We start from the raw sequence: 19,160 nt of genomic DNA on the forward strand, positions 1-19,160 counted from the left end.
GGCAAAAGAGCAAAGGGGTGGAGCGCCGAGGAAATGAGGAGTAGAAGTGCTGGAATAAATAGCGGGTAAACAGACCCACGAAGAGGACCAGATCACAAGGAGGGAGCAGGGGCGATCACGAGTTCTGTTAATCAAGATCCGATTTGCTGTGTCAATATCTTCAAGGATGAGATTCGACTGCATAGACAGAGATTTACTGCAGAGGAAATCAGATATGGGTTGGATTTGGTCAGAGTCCTTGATGGCAGAGATGCAGTTCATTGGTGGGAGACGATTTGGGGCAATCATGAGAATCAGGGGATGAATTGATGCAGGCTCGTGTGGTTACATAGGAGGCTTCCTTTTTCCCGAGAGCAGGCTTGACTAGCTCTCTTATCTGCGTCTTGGTTGTTGGAGCGCAGGACATGAAGGAAATGGTACTCCAAGTCCTGAGACAACAGATTTTTACAACGACTGATGACTTGATGGAGAAAAAGATTGGATGCTTGTCTATTGCTATTCATTAAGCTGATTATTATAGCAGAATCGCCAAAAATGAGGGCTTTGTTGATCCCTTGGTTCTGAAGCTGTAAGATACCTTGGTAAAGACCTAGAGCTTCAGCTCTGTTGTTGGTTAGATTTCCCAAACCCCATTCAAAAGAGGACACAGGTACGCCTAAAGGATCAAGAATGATGCCCCCTGCGCCGGCTGCTCCCGGATTAGATTTAGAAGCTCCGTCAAAGAATAAGGAATGAGATTTCTTTGACAGGAGCCATTTACTGAACTCGTCTTTTGTGAGGCAGATTTTCCATTCAGGATTGTCGGCTTTGCCTCTGAGCTTGCTGATCTTTGTTGTTGGAGTATTGCTGGTCCTGTCAATAAGATTCCAGATAAAATTTCGTTCCTCTGCCCATAGGCTGGCGGAATCGATTTTCTTTGTTATCTTAGATGCTATAGTTTCTGAAGCAAGGCTTGATGCTTTAATGAGAATGTGCCTGATTGTAGTTGTTTTATCTCGGAAGATCATACTGTTTCGAGCAATCCATATACGCCACAGAAGAGCAAAAGGAATGGCGTTCCAAACTCTTTTAGCTGGATTTTGCTTCACTGATTGCCAAGGATAATTTCTCCTCCAGTTATTTAAGGCTTCATCAATAGAATGTTGAGGATTCCAAATAGGGGGTGTAGAGGGGATGATGATGTTCCAGCATGAGGCTGCAAAGGGACAAGAAATAAATAAGTGTTGTATGGATTCCTCCGCAACTTGACAGTTGGGACACCTGGAGGGTCCGACAATGCCTCTTTTCCTGAGGTTCTCTGCAGTTAGAAGTTTACCGTGCAGAAGTGTCCACATGAAAAATTTGATTTTTGGAATTGCTTCAGCTCTTTTTAAAGTCTTCCCGTGAGTCCAAACAGCAGTGGGGTATTCCTTGCTACTTAGATAGTTGTAACCTGCTTTGATTGAATAATTTGTTCCTGAAGGATCCCATCGGAACTCATCCTTTTCACCTTTAATGGTGGGAGCAATACTGTGTAGGCAGTTGCAAAGAGAATCAAAGCTACCTTTAAGGTGGTGGGGGATGGGTGGAAATTCCCATCGAATCCAGACATTAGATGATACATTCCATTGAGAGATTTGACTCAGATTAGATATGCCTTTGCTTTGTAGATAATGAATTATAGGATCCATACCTGGAAGACTGTTTATGGGAGGGTTCCCCATGATTTTATCCGAACCAAAGTTCACCGTTTCACCTCCTTTTGGCACTTTGGAGACATTTTGCGCCATGAATGCAATGGCTTTTTTACAAAGTTTCCATATCTTTGTACAGTTTCTGTTGGGGATCTCAGAGGTGAGAATATGCCGCCTTGACTGATTAAGGTATTTTGTTTCCAGGACTTTTTTCCACCATGCTGTTTGGTTGTCCAGAAGTCTCCAAATCAATTTCCCACCGAACGCTAAATTCATAAGAGATGGGGACCTGATGCCAAGACCTCCGTTCTCTGGGCTTTGAATGACCTGTTTCCATTTTACTAGGTTGTATTTTTTCTTTTCATTCTTACCCCCTTGCCATAGAAAAAATCTGAGGATGCTATCCATTTTTCGGTGGAATGAAGCTGGGGCTTGGGCCAGGGAGAATTGATATAGGGGGAGGGAGGAGAGCCCTGATTTTAGAAGAACCTGTCGCCCAGCTGGATTGAGCCACAGAGTTCCCCATTTCTGAACTTTCCTTTTCATTTTGTCTAGTGTTAAGTCCCAGACTCCAGTCTTTGCTTTCCCTATGGTTACCGGCATTCCTAAGTAACTGAAACAGTCCCAATTTAACTTGCAGGGGACACCAAAAATGTTGGCAATGCTGTGTATCGTTTGGGGTGAAGCATTCCATCCGTAAATGCAGCTTTTGAGGTGATTTATTTGACCTCCTGAATATCTCATAAACTTGTCAAGCAGGGATTTGAATCTTCTTGCTATAATGGTGGTCGCCCCCCCTAGCAGTAGGGTGTCATCAGCGAATTGAGAGTGATTTATATTTTTAATGCCATCTTCAAACTTGATGCCCATAATGAGGCCTGACTGCCTCTTTTGATCAAGGGCACAGCTGAATGATTCTGCCATGAGGATGAAGAGATATGGGGATAAGGGGCAGCCTTGCCTTAGTCCTCTTGAGGATTGAAAGGAGGGTCCGGGTCTTCCGTTGATGAGGGGAGCAATCCAAGGCCCAGAGATGCAGGCTCTTATGACATTAATAAGGAGAGGTGAGAAGCCCATCCTTTGAAGAACTACAAATAAGAATGAATGCCTTACCCTGTCAAAGGCATTGGCCAAGTCTAGTTTCAAAATGAAACCTTTTTCATTCCTTGCATGACTTGAATGGATGGCTTCTTGAACCAAAAGGATAGAGTCTGAAATTTGTCTGTTAGCCATAAAGCCTCCTTGGTTTTCTGAGATTAGCATCGGTAGAAGAGGTTTGAGCCAAGAGGCTATGATTTTAGAGAAGATTTTGTATGATGAATTGCATAAAGATATAGGCCTGAAGCGAGAGAAGTTGGAAGGGCGGTTCTCCTTAGGAATGAGGGCCAGATGGGTAGAATTTGTATATCCACCTATTTTGCCTTTTTTTTGGATCCACTTGAGGTATTTGATGAGGTCCTTCTTTATCAACTCCCAGTAGTCCCTGTAAAAACAAATTGGGAATCCATCCGGTCCAGGTGCCTTGTTGGGCTGGAGACTCCAGATTGCTTCAACTATTTCTTCCTCTTTTATTTCTGCTGTCAGGTTTTTGTTCAGATCATCTGTGACTTTAGAAGGCAAATGCTGTAGCAAATCATCATAAGATTCTTCCTCCTTTGTTTCAGTTAAAAGGTCCTTAAAATGTTCTGTGGCTGCTCCTTTGATATCTGTTTGTTCCACATGTTGAGTCCCTGCGCTGTCCACAATGGCAGTTATGGTGTTTCTGACTTGTCTTGCAGTGGCTTGTTTGTGAAAGAAGGAGGTATTCTTGTCCCCACTTTCCAGCCATATTTGCCTTGATTTGATGCGCCACTTTTCTTCCTCCTGTCTTTTAATTCTGCTCAATTTATTGTACAGCTCTTCTTCTTGGATCTTTTCGTTTTGGCGATATTCCTTTTGTTCTATTGCACATTGAAGTTCAACAATTTGGAGTTTTAGCTCACGTTTTTCCTTTTCTGGCTCCTTATAGTGCGATTTGGCCCAATTTCTAAGCGCTTTTTGCACATTCCTTAATTTATTCTCCCATATGTAACCTGGGGAACCTTCAATATGTTGTCCCCAGGTGAGCTGGATGATGTTTCGGGCAGCTTGATAATCACTCCAAATATGATTATATTTGAATGGAAGCGGACCAAGGGCGCAGTGAGTATCCAATGCAAGAGTGATTGGATAGTGGTCTGAAACGGCAAAGGGTAAGATGGAGGAGTTGACAGTTGAGAAGGTTGATAGGAGGGAGATATTGACCAAGAATCGATCCAGCCTCTCCATGATATTGTGGCTGCCCAGCCTACGATTGCTCCATGTGAACTTGCGATTTTTTGGAGCTATATCTATCAAGTCACCAGTGTGCATTATATTTTCCATTTGGTTCCTGAAAGGATCTGGCAGAAAGTTCCCCCCACGCTTTTCATTAGCATGCAGAATTAAGTTGAAGTCGCCGCCAACTATGATGTTGCTGTTATCTTCTTCCATAATGTGTTTGCTAAGAGCTTCCCAACAGATTTCTTTATCCCTGTAATGATTGGGTACATAAACATTAAAGATGACAATCTGCTGATTGCTAATACTATTTCTCAGAACTGTTTTTATCCAATGCTGATCAATTAGCTCAGCTTCATTATGCCAATCATTTTGGTTCCAGATGGTGGTAATTCCTCCAGAAGCCCCTCTGGCTTCGCATATGCTTCCTTTATAATATTTATACTTTCCAATGATCTTGTTGATTTCTGATTCTCTTTGTTTTGTTTCCTGTAGTAATATGATGGATGGTTTCTCCTGCGCTATAAGATCTTTTAGAGCATTGGTTTTGGAGGGGTGCCCAAGTCCCCTGCTGTTCCATGAAAGAATTTTGATCATTTCAGACCTGTGGTTCGAGGAGGTGCTCTACCTCCCTTGTCTCTGCTTGCTACTTCTTGTTCTTTTGTGCCCTGAATGTAAGATTCTATTGGATTCTGCAGACCTAGGGCTATGTCTTTCTGCGCGTTCTCATCCCTATGCTGTTTTGAAGTCTTTCTACCCGGCTTCTTTTGGCCATCAAAGGAAGAACCCTGGTCCTTGGAGTTACTGCGAGTGATTCTAGGAGGGAGGGGGTCAGTTAAGAGGGGAGGAAGGGCAGTCATAGAATGAGGGGAAGAGGGTTGATCAGGAGGGTTCGAAGGAGTAGGGTCATCTTCAGGGAGGGAAAGAACATGGAAGGGGTTGGAGGATGGAGGAGATTGAAGGGATTTTTCCAATCTAGGGGATTGAGATCGATGAGGAGGGGAAGGCGGAGGAGATGGGATTTGGGCGGAGGGATTAAGAGAGGAAGGACCAGGTTCATTGGGTAAAATGGGGCTAGGGGCTGATTTTTTTCTTTTTACCACTTCCCATTGCTGTTCTTGAGTATTGTTATCCACATTAATGATCTTAGTACAACGATTAGCAAAATGACCATACTCGTGACATACCTTACACTTGAAGGGGATCTGTTCGTAATCGAGCTGTTGTATGTGCGACCATTCATCAACTTTGATCTTGATGGCTTCTGGAAGTCCTTTGCCCAGGTCAACCTCGACGCAGATTCGGGCACATGCCTGCATGTTGTCTCTTGGCTCGCTCCTGTCAATATATTTTCCGACTGCATTTCCGATGGCGCGCACAGATTCATCTCCCCAGCAGTGTAATGGGAGATGGGGGAGGCGAACCCAAACAGGAACCGCATTAGGAATATCAAGCTCTGGATCGAAATCTGGCGTCCACTTGTTTAAGTACAGACCTCTGGAGTCCATAAAATATGGCCCATTGTGAAATATCAGATCCTTGTCATTCTTTGTCTCGAAGTGGAAGGTGAAGTAACCCTTCCCACAGAATCTGATAGCAATTTTCCCTTGAATTTTGTCCGCCCAATTTCTTTCCACCCACCTCTGAACAGTTTTAGGTGAGGGCCAAAGACCTGTGAATTGACCTATCAGACCCTTTTCTGCCAAAGCAAGTGCAGCCATTCTAGGCAAAGTAGGAGGAAGGGAAACCTCTTGTAATCCCTCTATTTTTTTTACGAATTTAGAAATGGCAGGGCGAGCTCTTTGGGGCGGCAAAGAGTTAACGAGAGCTGAGAAAGCCATCTGCTGAGTGACCTCCTCTGGTGGAGCCTCCGGAGGGGCCATCTGGAGAGAGAGGAGCGCGAACCAGAGCGCTGTTGATGGCGGCCAAGGCAGCGCGCGCTAGGGTTCTCAAGAACGCGCAGCCACTTCCCTTTTCTGGAAAAAAAAAATTAAAGTTGGAGATTGTTGTTACAAAAGAAAGAGAGAATAAAATGAAAATTTGATTCAAATATTTGATAAATATTTAAAAATACAAAGCAATACTGTAATCCAGTAAAATATGATGGTAGTTTAATATAGAGTGGAAAGGAAATTTAAGAGAACAAGATTTGTATTTTAATATTTAAGAATTTGTTTTATATAAAACCATAAATTTAAATAATTTATTTTTATTTTTTTTAGGTCTATGAAATTGCAATTTTTTATTATTTAAATTGTATTTTTGAATGTATAAACGGATTTAGCATCTTAAAAAAAAAACTTTTTTATGGGAATTATGCGATATCAAAAAATTAGCCAACTAATAAATGATTGATAAACTCTCATAGGCATCAAAACACTTGAAACATAATACATCCCACACCAAAAGTTATATATATATATATATATATATATATATATATAATTCTTAACCATGGAAATTCACCTTATGGAGATTATTAACTTGTAAATAGCCTTTGTTACAATAATACACACCAATACCATGACTTATTAATAGGGAAAATTTTAGGAGCTAACTAATTTTTCATGCTTTTTCTTTAAGAAATATTTGCCAATTTCCTTTCTTTTTTTCTCTTTCTAAAAGGGATTGACCAAAATTTTATAGTATAAAATTATTTTACCTTAAAAATGGCCAAAATTTTATCAAGACTATATATAAAATCATTAGAAATTTGAGTATTTTGCAAATATATCACCATACATTTTAGAGTATGCATAATAAAGACTAGTATGATCCCCAAGGTTTCTAAACTTGAAGTTGAATTTCCATTTCCAACTTACTAATACCACATGAGCAAAAACCCATAACTTATGTTCATATGCCATTGTTTTTAAATTAAACAATTTGTAATACCCCAAAATCCCCAAAATCTACTAGGCTTGGGATAATTTTTAATCTTCACATTATATCATAAATCCTCCATATTTATAGTAAACACTGGATTTGTTTACCATTGCTCACTAGATTACACATGAGTTAACATAAGTTTATATAATAATTTTAAATTACTAATGTATATTCAAAGAAGATAATCACATAATGCATATCTATAAATTGATGATGATGTTGCTAAGATCAAATTAGTTTGTCAAATGACAACAAATTAGGAAGCTTATAATGTGATAGATTGTAGTTGTGTTTGTAAATTAATATAAGAAACTTTTATTAATTCAAATCTCCGGACTAATTTAAGAACAACATAAGTTCACATTTACACTTCCAATTCCCATCATTCAAATAATTAATTTTTTATTTTTTATTTTTTATTTAAAATTTCAGGAATTATAAAATATTACTCAACATCAACAACAAATTATAAAATATTACCTAACAATAACAACAACATTACTTAAACTGGGCTACATTTAAACCAACCTAGATCCATCTTAACTCCGGATCTATCAAGTGTCGAGAGGGATCAAATATCTCAAGGTGAAGACCTCTTTTTTGAGTGCAAAACTTGAGGAAAGGTTTGCACCTTGAGAGATTTGATCCCTCTCTCTCCATCTTCCTTATCACCCCCTCTCTTTCTCTCCACCTTTCCCTCTCCATGTCTTTCTTCTTACCTCCCTCTCTCTCCCCCTCCAACTTCGTCTCTCTTTCCCTCCCTCTCTCCACTCTCTCGCATCCTCTCTCTCTTCCTTCCTCTCTCTCTCTCTCTCTCTCTCTTCACCCTCCAACTCTGTCACTATATCCCTCCCTCTCTCCTTCTCTCCCCCATTCTTTCCATTTCTCTTACTTTGTCTCTTTTTCTCACCCCCAAACATACACTCTCTCTCTCCATCTCTTCGTTGTCACTCCCTCTCTCGCTCCACTTCTCACTCTCTATGTCTTTCTTCTTCCCTCCCTCTCTCCCCCTCCAAATCCATCTCTCTATCCCTCCCTTTCTCCTTCTCTCTCCTTCTCCCCCCCTTCTCTCCATCTCTCCTTCTTTGTCTCTTTATCTCACCCCTAAACATACACACTCTCTTCCCATCTCTCCCTTGTCACTCCCTCTATCTCTCCACTTCTCACTCTCTGTCTTTCTTCTTCCCTCCCTCTCTCTCTCCACTTCTCACTCTCTATGTCTTTCTTCTTCCCTCCCTCACTCCCCCTCCAACTCCATCTCTCTATCCCTCCCTCTCTCCTACTCTCTCTCAAGTCCTCTCTCTTCTCCTTACTATCTCTCCCCTTCTCTCCTACCTCCCTCTATCTTCCCCATCTCTCTCTCTCTCTCTCTTCCCTCCAATCTTCTCACTATCTCCATCCCTCTCTGCTTCTCCCTCCCTCTCTCCCCCTCTCTCTCTCCCCCCTCCATCTTTATGTCTCCCTCTCCCTCTCTTACTCTTCTCTGCCTCTCTCACTCCTCTCCCTCTCTCTCTCTCTTCATTCCTCCTCTCCACTTTCCTTTAATTTATCTCTATCTCTCCGTCATCACTCCCCCTATTTCTCCACCTATATCACTCTATGCCTTTATTCTTCCCTCCCATATATATCTAGAGTTAATATATATCATGATATATTAATTTATATTATAATATAACAAATTTAATATTGTATTAATCCAAAGTTATTAAATTTAATAATATTAATATATTAATATGAATATTAGATTTAATAATAATAATAATAATAATAATAATAATAATATTTTAATATCAATATTAGGGTTAATAATGCTTTTTTTTGCCTGTAATAATAATAATTTGGCCCATAAGCTTCAACTAAATAATTTTTTTTTTCGAGTGTTCCTAAATATAACGAGGTTTATGGAATAAATATAAAAATAAGTTTTATTTATTTACCATACCTATGGTTTATTTATATTTATATTTATTTACCATACCTTTTTTATTTACCATTGTATTTGACCCATAATCTTGATATATAATTAGATGTTGATTTCTAATCCTATTTGTTCATAGGTTTTATTTATTTACCATACATCTAGTTTATTTATATATATTTTTATTTACCATAACTCTGGAGTAAGTATAAAAACATATTTTATTTATTTACCATGTTTATGGTTTATTCATATTTGTATTTATTTACCATATTTTTTTTTAGTGTTCCTAAACCTCTTTATATTTTAAATTTATATTGTGTTTATGCATAATAATAATTAGATTGATTTTTAAATAGGACCCACATTAGATTAAAAATGTTAAATGTTAAACATTATATGTTTACATGTTTATGTTTTTACATGAGATCTATCCCATACTGGGCTGTAGAGTGCCTCTTGGCGCAAACATTGGTTTATAGAGGCCCAAAAATTGGTTTGTAGAGGCCCAAACATTTATTTGTAGCGGGGCAAATATGTTGGTTTGTGGAGGCCCAAACATTGATTTATAGCACGACAAATATGTTTACATGTTTAAGTTTTTACATGAAATCTACCCCATTCTGAATTGTAAAGCACCTATAACATAACATATGGCATTTCTCTATAGATAATCTTCTTTTATATGATATCACATCTCTCTTTTTTTCATGTGATAGAATATAGTTATATTTATTAATTGATATCATATGAATTCAAATTTATAAATTAATTTAAAAACAATATAAATTTACATCTACATTACTAATTTCCCATCATTCAAATATTCAAAAATTTTAATTCTTTATTTAAATCTAAGAATTATAGAAAATTACCCAACATCCCTAACAAATTATAAAAGATTACTTAACAGCAACAACATTAAATTTCACTTAAACTAAACTGCATTTAGCTGACATAGCATAGCATATGACATCTCTTTATCTATATGTAAAGTTGGTTTCCTTGCCACATCCGGTGAAATTGCCCGTAATATTTTCATTGGGAAGCCACATTTATAAACACTCACAAAAGATACGAGATATGATCGGATGAAGTGATTCTCAGTTTGAACGCTGGAATCATTTTAATCAATTAGTGTCTGCTCGCCTAAAAGACAGGTTTAGGGTTTTCAAAAGCCGTCGCAAATAGCAAGCAATTTCAATTTCATTCTCACTTTAACTATCCCAACACATGGCGATGGCGGGGACTGCGATGAAGAAGACGATTCTTTACATATTGAGGAAAACAGTCCTTCCTCTGTGTTCCTTTCACACTTTGAATGTCACTGCAGACAGGCGCATTAAAGCATTATGTCAGACGAACAGCCTCACAGAAGCAGTGGAAACCTTCAAGAATTTGCTTTCAACGAAGTCTGAATCCATCCCCACTCTCAGCACCTGCAATCTCTTGCTAAACAGCCTAGTCCGACGGAATCAACATGAATCAGTATTGTCTGTTTACAGAGTTATGGTTGAAGCAGAAATTGTTCCAGATATGATAACTTTGAACATTGTCATCAATTCTCACTGTCAAACAGGTAGATTGGGTTATGCATTCAAAGTGTTGGAAAAAATGGAAAGTATTGGATATATTCCGAATGTTGTAACCTTCAATACCCTCATCAAAGGGCTTTGCAGGAAGGGCAGGATGGAAGACGCTTCTAAACTCTTCAATCAAATGGTGAGAAAACGACAGGCTCCGGATCTTTTTACGTATAATGCTTTAATCAGCGGGCTCTGCAAGACAGACAAATTCCACGAGGCGTTCGGATTGTTGGCTGTTATGCTGCAAATGGGTCATGAGCCTAACACAATCACGTTTACCCCTCTCATGGATCAACTATGCAAAGAAGGTAAGCTCGAAGAAGCCAAAGAACTATTGTCTCAGACTGTTAAAGAAGGGCATAAACCCGACGTTATCACATTTACTGCTCTGATCGATGGTCTTTGCAAAAAAGGCAAGTTGGACGAGGCTATGGAGCTCTTTTATGAAATGTCCAACAAAAATATATATCCTAATGCTGTCACATATAATGTGCTTATTGATGGCTTATGCAAGGAACGCAAATTGGACGAGGCTATAAATCTCTTCAGTGAACTGCTCAACAAAAACATATGCCCTGATGTTGTCACATACTGTGCACTTATTGATGGTTTATGTAAGGAAGGCAAGTTGAAAGACGCAATGAAGCTCTTTTATAAAATGCTCAAGAAAAACATATATCCTGATGTTATTACATATAATGCACTTATTGATGGTTTCTGTAAAGAAGGCAAGTTGGACCAGGCTAAGAAACTTTTTTATATAATGCCCAATAAGAACGTATACCCTAATGTTGTCACATACAGTGCCCTTATTGATGGTCTCTCCAAAGAAGGCAAACTGGAGGAGGCAAGGCAACTCTTCTATGAAATGCCCAACAAAAACATATGCTGTAATGTTGTTACATACAATGTGCTTATTGATGGTTTTTGCAAGGAAGGAAATATGGAAGAGGCTAGGAAGCTCTTCTACGAAATGCCTAAAAGAAATATACACCCTGATGTTGTCACATACAGTGTGCTTATTCATGGTTTCTGTAAACAAGGCAAGTTGAAGGAGGCTGGGAAGCTTTTCTATGAAATGCCCAACAAAAACATATCCCCTGATGTTGTCACATACACTGCATTTATTGACGGTTTATATAAGGCAGGGCAATATCAGGAGGCCACCGAAGTGCTTCACGAGATGCTGGATAATGGGTATAATCCGAAAGCTACCAAATAGAATGTTCCTATTACTGATCTTTATAAAGAAGGCAAGCTTCAAAAAGCTCTTCGGTTGTTAGATGTTATGGTGTAAATAGGCCATCGGCCTAATGTAAGCACATGCAATAGACTTATTAATGGGTTTGCAAGGTAATTAATCTGGAGAAGGCCAGGGAGCTTCTCCAAGAGATGTCGGAAAAAGGATGCAGGCCTGACTGAGTTAGATATAATACATTAATGAATGGATTCTGTAAGCTACATAGGATAGATGAAGCTTAACAGATCTTCTATGAGATTCCAGAGCAAGGTCTCAGCCCTGACTTTGTTAGACACAATGTATTGATGGATGCAGACTCTTCAAAGTGGGTAATCTAAAGGAGTCAATCAAGTTATTTAAAAAGATGAAAGATGTTAGTCATCTCCCAGATATGATTACATATACCACTGTCATGAATGGACTGTGCAAGGAAGGCACAATCCAAGAGGCCAATAGGCTATTGCATTAGATCCTGAAAACGTTTGACATGACACTATGATATATTCAGCAGCAAACAAAACAGTCTCTGTAAAGGTATCGCTGAATTGCACTTGGCGAGATTCAGTAACAGTGAGTGAACTGCAATTGGTGAAGTGCAGGTGTGACTTTTGTAAGAATGCACAGGGCAAACAATCTAAAACAGGCTTTGTGGTCAAATTTGATGAAGTGACCCGATTGAAATTTCCATAAGAGTGCACCGGGTGTTTGATCCGAAAATACATTTGGTTTAATGTTTGGTGGGCTGCACATCCTGATTGAACACACCAGTTGCTCAATCTAAAATGGATTTGGCTTAGCAGTTAGTGAGTTGCAACTCACAAATGATGAAGTTCTCCAGGTAAATTTCAATGATAGTGTTCACATTAATAATCTGGAGTTGGTATAATAAAAAGGTTAGTGGCTTGTTATTAACATTAATAGTGTCCCTTGTGAATTTTAATGGTGTGCTGTACTTCGATGAAATGGACTAACCTGCTTTTATGTTCTGAACTGAGATTTGTTTCCAATTTTGCACCTTGCTTTGACATGCCTCTTTTTTGTTATGTTTTTGATTCTTGAGGCTATTTGAAATATTTTGTTGCATTTTTTAAATGCCAGTCTCTAGATCTGCTGAGTTGCTTTCTCCTGTTATATTATACAGTGAGTTGTAATGATTGTCATGTCATGTATTAGTTACACTGCGTTTTCTTAATTAGACATATGTAAATAATTGAATGTCTAGTCGCTTCTGTCCAAAATGTATTACCTTGGTGTCCATCTGTGTGGATTGTTGTAGCTGAGACAACTATTATCTTGGTGTCCGTTTGCTTTGACCTTATAGCAATTAGCTTGATTTGCAAGCTGTCATGGGTATGCGACTCAGTTGGAGAGAGTAAATTTTGGAGACCGTTCCACTTTTTTAGTCATCAGTTATTTTATTTGCAGCAAAGGGCAGGTCGGTTCGATTACCTCTCCAAATAGTCATCGACCAGCAATGGGAACTGGTGTAGTCTATAAGCCCACATCCCAAACAGATGCAATGCCTACTATGATTCAAGGAACATTTTCTCCATTTTCACTGGGATCCCTATGAATAGGCCCTTTGACATTGTGACTGCCGTCAAGCAGTACCCAGAAGGAAGTATATTCCCTGAAAGGTCTGGTCTATGGGAATGTCAGTTCTACATGAAGACATGGGAATGTGTTGAAAAGTGTAGCTTGAGAGGTACTCCCACAAGCCTTGGGTACTAGGTATGTGTGGAGAAAACACATGACAATGGACTTTTGTGGGCAAAGTGCCCAAGCAGTGGGTTTTGGACTCAAGGTCATGGATTTGAGACCCAATGATATTCATTGTTTATTCTAATTATTGTAGAGGAGGCGCCTAAATGGATTTAAGGGCTCCTAAGGCAATCAATTAGAGAACTATAAATATAAGAGACCTATGAAGAGGTAAAACACATCATGGCAATCATCCTTGTGTGATCAAGAAAGCCAAGTAAGTGAGCCGCAGCAAGAAGAGGACGAAGAGGTCTGTTTCTGTTTGGCTAGAAGAAGGAGACCGAGTCTGTTCATTATGCCGAGGGTTCAAGCTTGATTTTCTGTCTGCTGTAGAAGATCGAGGGCTCTGCCTTGTCTGGCCAAGTGAAAGAAGTGCTGGCACTTATCTTTGGTCTGCTCTGTTCTGCTCAAGAAGGGCTGAAGCCCTAGAAAAAAGACGTTAGGCCTCAGCTGATGAACAGGCAGGGCGAGGAGGAAATAAGGTCATCCGAGCCCTTGTGAAGGTCATCTGCAGTGCTTTGAAACGGGCCACAGGCAGAGAAGGTATCCTGAAGCTAGGCCACAGATTAAGGAGGGTTTCTGAGGCAGGCCGCAGGCCCAGAAAGAGGGGCCGAGAAGACTCAGAGGTTAGAAAAGCCAGCAAAGTGCCTCAGAGCTGAGTAATGCCAGCGAAGGTTGAGATACGGATGCTGTTTGCTGAAGGAAAGATTGCTGAGTGTATTTCTTGAAGTCTGTTCATGAATGGAGGCTTGAACAGCAAGGGTAAAGGGCTGATATGCAGTGAGCTTGAAGGACAAAGTTCACTATGAGTAGCTGATGTTTTGAAGGTTGGTCATGCAGTGTATTGGAAGGGCTAAACACATTGTGAGCAGCTGCTTGGACAGAGGAGTTAAAAGAGCTATTTCTCTGTGGTTATTGAAGGCAAAGGACAGCTAGGCACATCAAGGACAAGAGAACAGAAAGGGCTTGTAGTGAAGGACATCCACAGCAAGTAAGCTAAGCTATTTTATCTTTGTTTTGTTGGGCACATTGAGTGTCAAAAGGAGTGGACCTCAAGCCCTAGGTGTATACTATTATATACTAATCTTGTAACAGGGCTTTGTAAGAGCCATGATCCCTAGTACGGGAGCCCTATGAATTTCTTGTTGATGGACTAATGACAAGTGTTGTGGGCCACATATTTATCTGTGTATTTTATTGATTTACTGCTGTTATATTTCTGCTGTGCAAAGTTGTTTGGTTGAACATTCCTAGTGTGTTTGTGTGCTTGGTAAGCCATAGACCAGACCCAGGGTGTAAAAAAAATTCAACATACTGTAAATTCGGCATGATGATGTAGCTATCATCATCATAAGAAAAGGATCATTCCCGCAATAAACAATGTTCTCAATCCTCTTGGCCTACACTTATGACGTGTAAGATTTTGCTTTCTTCCATCTTGTTCTGCTTTATTTTTCCTTTATTAATCGGGATGTAGATCATTCATGCCTAAATTTTCTTTGCTGTTGATAATGGTTAATGTCTTTTAATTGTTGCATCGCCATCCTATGTTTCTAGTTTCTATGCATCTTCTGTGGACGAGAGGTGTATTCATACCCTTGTGATAAGAGTAAGAAGCATATTTGAAAACTACTTTTCTATGTACTCATGTAACTTGCTTGAGTCTCTGAGATATAAAATGTGGAGTGCATGTTTGTGTGTAGCTTGGCATTTGCTATAATATGATGCATACATTCACTTTTACTTGCATGTTTTATATCCCTGTCATATTAATAGTTAGACCAGACTATGAAAATAAAATTTCACTTTAAACAAGGTTTTGACTTTTCATGATGCATGTTTCTTTTGACGAGAAAGCATAACTTAAATACCAGAAGGCAAACTTTCTGAAGATATTTTCACTGAAAATAGGTTAACTTCAAGTATAAAGGTGTTGGGATGTAATATTTAATTGGTGAGATATATGAATTATAATTAGTTGACACTTTTAGCAGCTGAGTCGTGGTTTGCAAACATCTCGATAACATCCCGATTTTATCTTGAAATCACGATTTTTTGGCCTAGCCGATGTTTACCAATTTTTACTGATATTTTGATGGTATCTTGTTTTTGTCGATGTTTGTTGATTATCACAGAGGTTTTCCTGATTTTTACGATTTTTTGGTTTTCCGGACCCTTGCTAATTTATCCCGATGCTGATGTTCGCAACATTGCTCAAGGGTTGTCTTGTTATACCATTTTTCCATATTTGTGTTCCCAAGTCACACTTAAGGGGTGTGTTAATGTTATGTTGCTTAATCTCGTCTTAATAACTTGTGACCCTTTAAGGGGCAACTTGTGGTCCTCATGGGTAATCAAAGTAGACCAATAATGATTGGTTTGTTGCCACATGGGTTATTAGTTAGTGGCTCTAGTGGTCTTGCATTTGGGGTTAAGGGCTATGTCTAATCTACCTCTAACATGTATAAGAGGTGCCAAAAACTGCATTTGTAATCATCAAGGGCTATATCGTCAGATTATTGTATAATATAATCTTTACTATTCATCACATATCTTTGGAGTACATCCATACCTGGTTATATTTTCTCTCGTATCTTTGTTTCTCTTTATTATTATTATTATGTATTGGGTTTTATCAGAATGATGTCTTAACTCTAACATGGTATTAGAGCATGAAATATTGCCTTGAGGCTTTCTAACGTGTGTGTGAAGATTGTGAGCACTATGAATGTAAGGCAAAGTGTGGTATTATGTGTGGCACATTAACGGTGCTTATCTCCTTGGTGTGAGCTATAGTTGTGGAAAGATCTTATGGCTTTCGATCATGGGTATTGCTTGTTTGTGAGCTATAGTTGTGGAAAGATCTTGTGGCTTTCGATCATGGGTATTGCTTGTTTGCAAGGAGTCATTGCAAAAGTTCAAACTTTGTTGAAGCCCTATCCATGTTAGAAAACACGATTTTTGAATGTGAATATTTCGTTTGGGCATATATCTCCAGCGCCAGTTGATTATTCAATGGCAAACTTTTTGTGTTTGTTTCTTTTGGCAACTTGACTTCGATCGTAATATCTCTTAAGTGTTTTTTTGCGAGTTTGTTCATGCCCCTCCAAAAATGTGAAGCAACAACACCGTTGTCTTTTCATTTTATGCTTTTTTTAGCTTGGTCATTTCTCTATATCCATACACATATCTTTTTGGCGTTCAATTGTATCTTGACAAAACAGCATGATAGTACGAGGGTGTGTCTCTATTGCATGCCCTAGCTACTTGTGGTGGATTTGAGTAAGAGATCCACAACCATATTAATTTATTTTTGCAATCATTCTATTCTTTAAGGAATATTTAGGTGGTGTAGGAGCATCTCCTTGAAGTCAACTCATGATCTCGAGAAGGTCGAATGAACCTTTACCAAAGGGGGTGGGTTCCCTTAAATTAGATTAGAGGATAAGATTACGAACTTATTTCTTGAAACCGTATTGTAATAGTTGTTTAAAAGTTGGTTTGATGGTTAAAATAGTAAGCTAATTATAGTTGATTCGATCCAATGTTGAAGGTAAAGTCTTGTAAGAGGACAAGATCCTCATAACCATGTAAATAAGCATCTAGAAGGTAGTATTAGTTGTTAGGATATTTGTTAGGATATTCCGACACATAGGAAATAGTTAAGTATAACTTGGTTTAGTGGAGAGTTAGGTAAAGTGTATTTCTTTACTATGTACTTTTGTAACTTACAATCCGATGGTATGATATGTTCTAGACATGAAGTGATCTGACGGTTCATTCTCTCCTCAGTATTACTGACACTTGATCTGTGGCTTAACACCCGATTGGTCCATGATCTCTATTTAAAGAGCATGGAGGGTCATTTGTAAGGGGACCGCTCATGAGAGAAATTTATGTAAATTTTTTTTCTTTTACATTAATAATTTGCCTGAAGTGGCCGCGTTGGCTCATGCCGTAGACTGTTTCCCTCTTTGAGGGTTTTAAGCACGTCAAGAATACTGGTATATTGATCTGTGATCTGTTTGTGAACAATGTTCTTTGGTGTTCTATCTGAGGAACTTACTCTGTAAATTCCTACATGGTATCAAAGTTATTTAAGGGCTGCATCATTTGGTGTTCTATCTGAGGAACTTACCCTATAAATTCCTACATGGTATCAGAAAATCAGAGATATTGCGCGATCTTGAAAAATCAGAAACATTGAAAAAAATATTTAGTTTCTGGCGAGAGCTAACAAGCCATAAGGTTTGGTTTTTTTTGCATGTCCGTGTTGGGTTGTGTTGTTTTTTGTTTTGTAGGCAAAAAAAGTTTTTCAAGTAAGCAAGCACCCCAAAGCTTTATTGACTATAAAAAAAACCCCTTCCTCTTTCCCAAAAATTACTAACATTTTAAACTAGATCACTTGGTCCAAAGAACTTGGTCATTTCTCTATATCCATACACATGTTCTTTTGGCGTTCAATTGTAGCTTGACAAAACAGTAAGTCAATTTTTTTTGCATGATAGTACGAGGGTGTGTCTCTATTGCATGCCCTAGCTACTTGTGGTGGATTTGAATAAGAGATCCACGACCATATCAATTTATTTTTGGAATCATTCTATTCTTTAAGGAATATTTAGGTGGTGTAGGAACATCTCCTTGAAGTCAACTCATGATCTCCAGAAGGTCGAACAAACCTATACCAAAGGGAGTGGGTTCCATTAAATTAGATTAGAGGATAAGATTATGAACTTATTTCTTGAAACTATATTGTAATCGCTGTTTAAAAGTTGGTTTGATGGTTAAAATAGTAAGCTAATTATAGTTGATTCAATCCACTGTTGAAGGCAAAGTCTTGTAAGAGGACAAGATCCTCATAACCATGTAAATGAGCATCTAGAAGGTAGTATTAGTTGTTAGGATATTCCAACACATAGGAAATAGTTAAGTATAACTTGGTCTAGTGTAGAGTTAGGTAAAGTGTGTTTCTTTAATATGTACTTTTGTAACTTACAATCCGACGGTCACGATATGTTCTAGACATGAAGTGATCTGACGATTTATTCTTTCCTCGATATTATTGACACTTGATCCGTGGCTTAACACTCAATTGGTCCAAGATCTCCATTTAAAGAGCATGGAGGGTCATTTGTAAGGGGACCGTTCATGAGATAAGCTTATGTAAATTTTTTTTCTTTTACATTAATAGATTGTCTGAAGTGGCCGCGTTGGCTCAGGTCGTGGATTGTTTCCCTCTTTGAGGGTTTTAACCATGTCAAGAATACTGGTGTATTGATCTGTGATCTATTTGTGAGCAATGCCTTTTGGTGTTCTATTTAAGGAACTTACCTTGTAAATTCCTACATGGTATTAAAGCTATTTGATGGCTGCATCCTTTAGTGTTCTGTTTGAGGAACTTACCTGTAAATTCCTACATGGTATCAGAAAATCAGAAACATTGAGTGATCTTGGAAAATAAAAAACATTGAGGAAAATATTTAGTTTCTGGCGAGAGCTAACAACAAGTCATAAGGTTTGGTTTTTTTTGCATGTTCATGTTGGGTTGTGTGGTTTTTTGTTTTGTAGGCAAAAAAGGTTTTTTCAAGTAAGCACACACCCCAAAGTTTCAGTGACTATATATTAAAAAAAAAACCCTTTCTCTTTTCCAAAAATTACTAACCTTTTAAACTAGCTCATTTGGTCCAAAGTTACTTTATGAAAATAGAAGTCTTGGGTTCAACTCTTTCTTTTTGTTGAGTTACTTTTTCAAAAAGCTAATGTAACTTATGTTTTAAAGTTACTTTATGTAAAAG

At 38.5% G+C, this 19,160-nt stretch overlaps 1 protein-coding gene across 1 annotated transcript; it reads left to right on the forward strand.

Moving 5' to 3' along the window:
* Positions 1 to 9,865: 9,865 nt before the first annotated feature.
* Positions 9,866 to 13,825, forward strand: LOC149242586 (uncharacterized). Its single transcript, XM_089374289.1, has 2 exons — positions 9,866 to 12,442; positions 12,926 to 13,825. Exon 1 carries the CDS (start codon positions 10,012 to 10,014, stop codon positions 11,584 to 11,586), a length of 1,575 nt encoding a protein of 524 aa, XP_089230415.1. The 5' UTR covers positions 9,866 to 10,011; the 3' UTR covers positions 11,587 to 12,442; positions 12,926 to 13,825.
* The last annotated feature ends 5,335 nt before the right edge of the window (positions 13,826 to 19,160 follow it).

The sequence above is a fragment of the Pinus tabuliformis genome, chromosome 8 (genome assembly GCF_031772625.1).
Source record: "Pinus tabuliformis cultivar Carrire ecotype Pingquan chromosome 8, CPIR1, whole genome shotgun sequence".
Lineage (NCBI taxonomy): Eukaryota > Viridiplantae > Streptophyta > Pinopsida > Pinales > Pinaceae > Pinus > Pinus tabuliformis.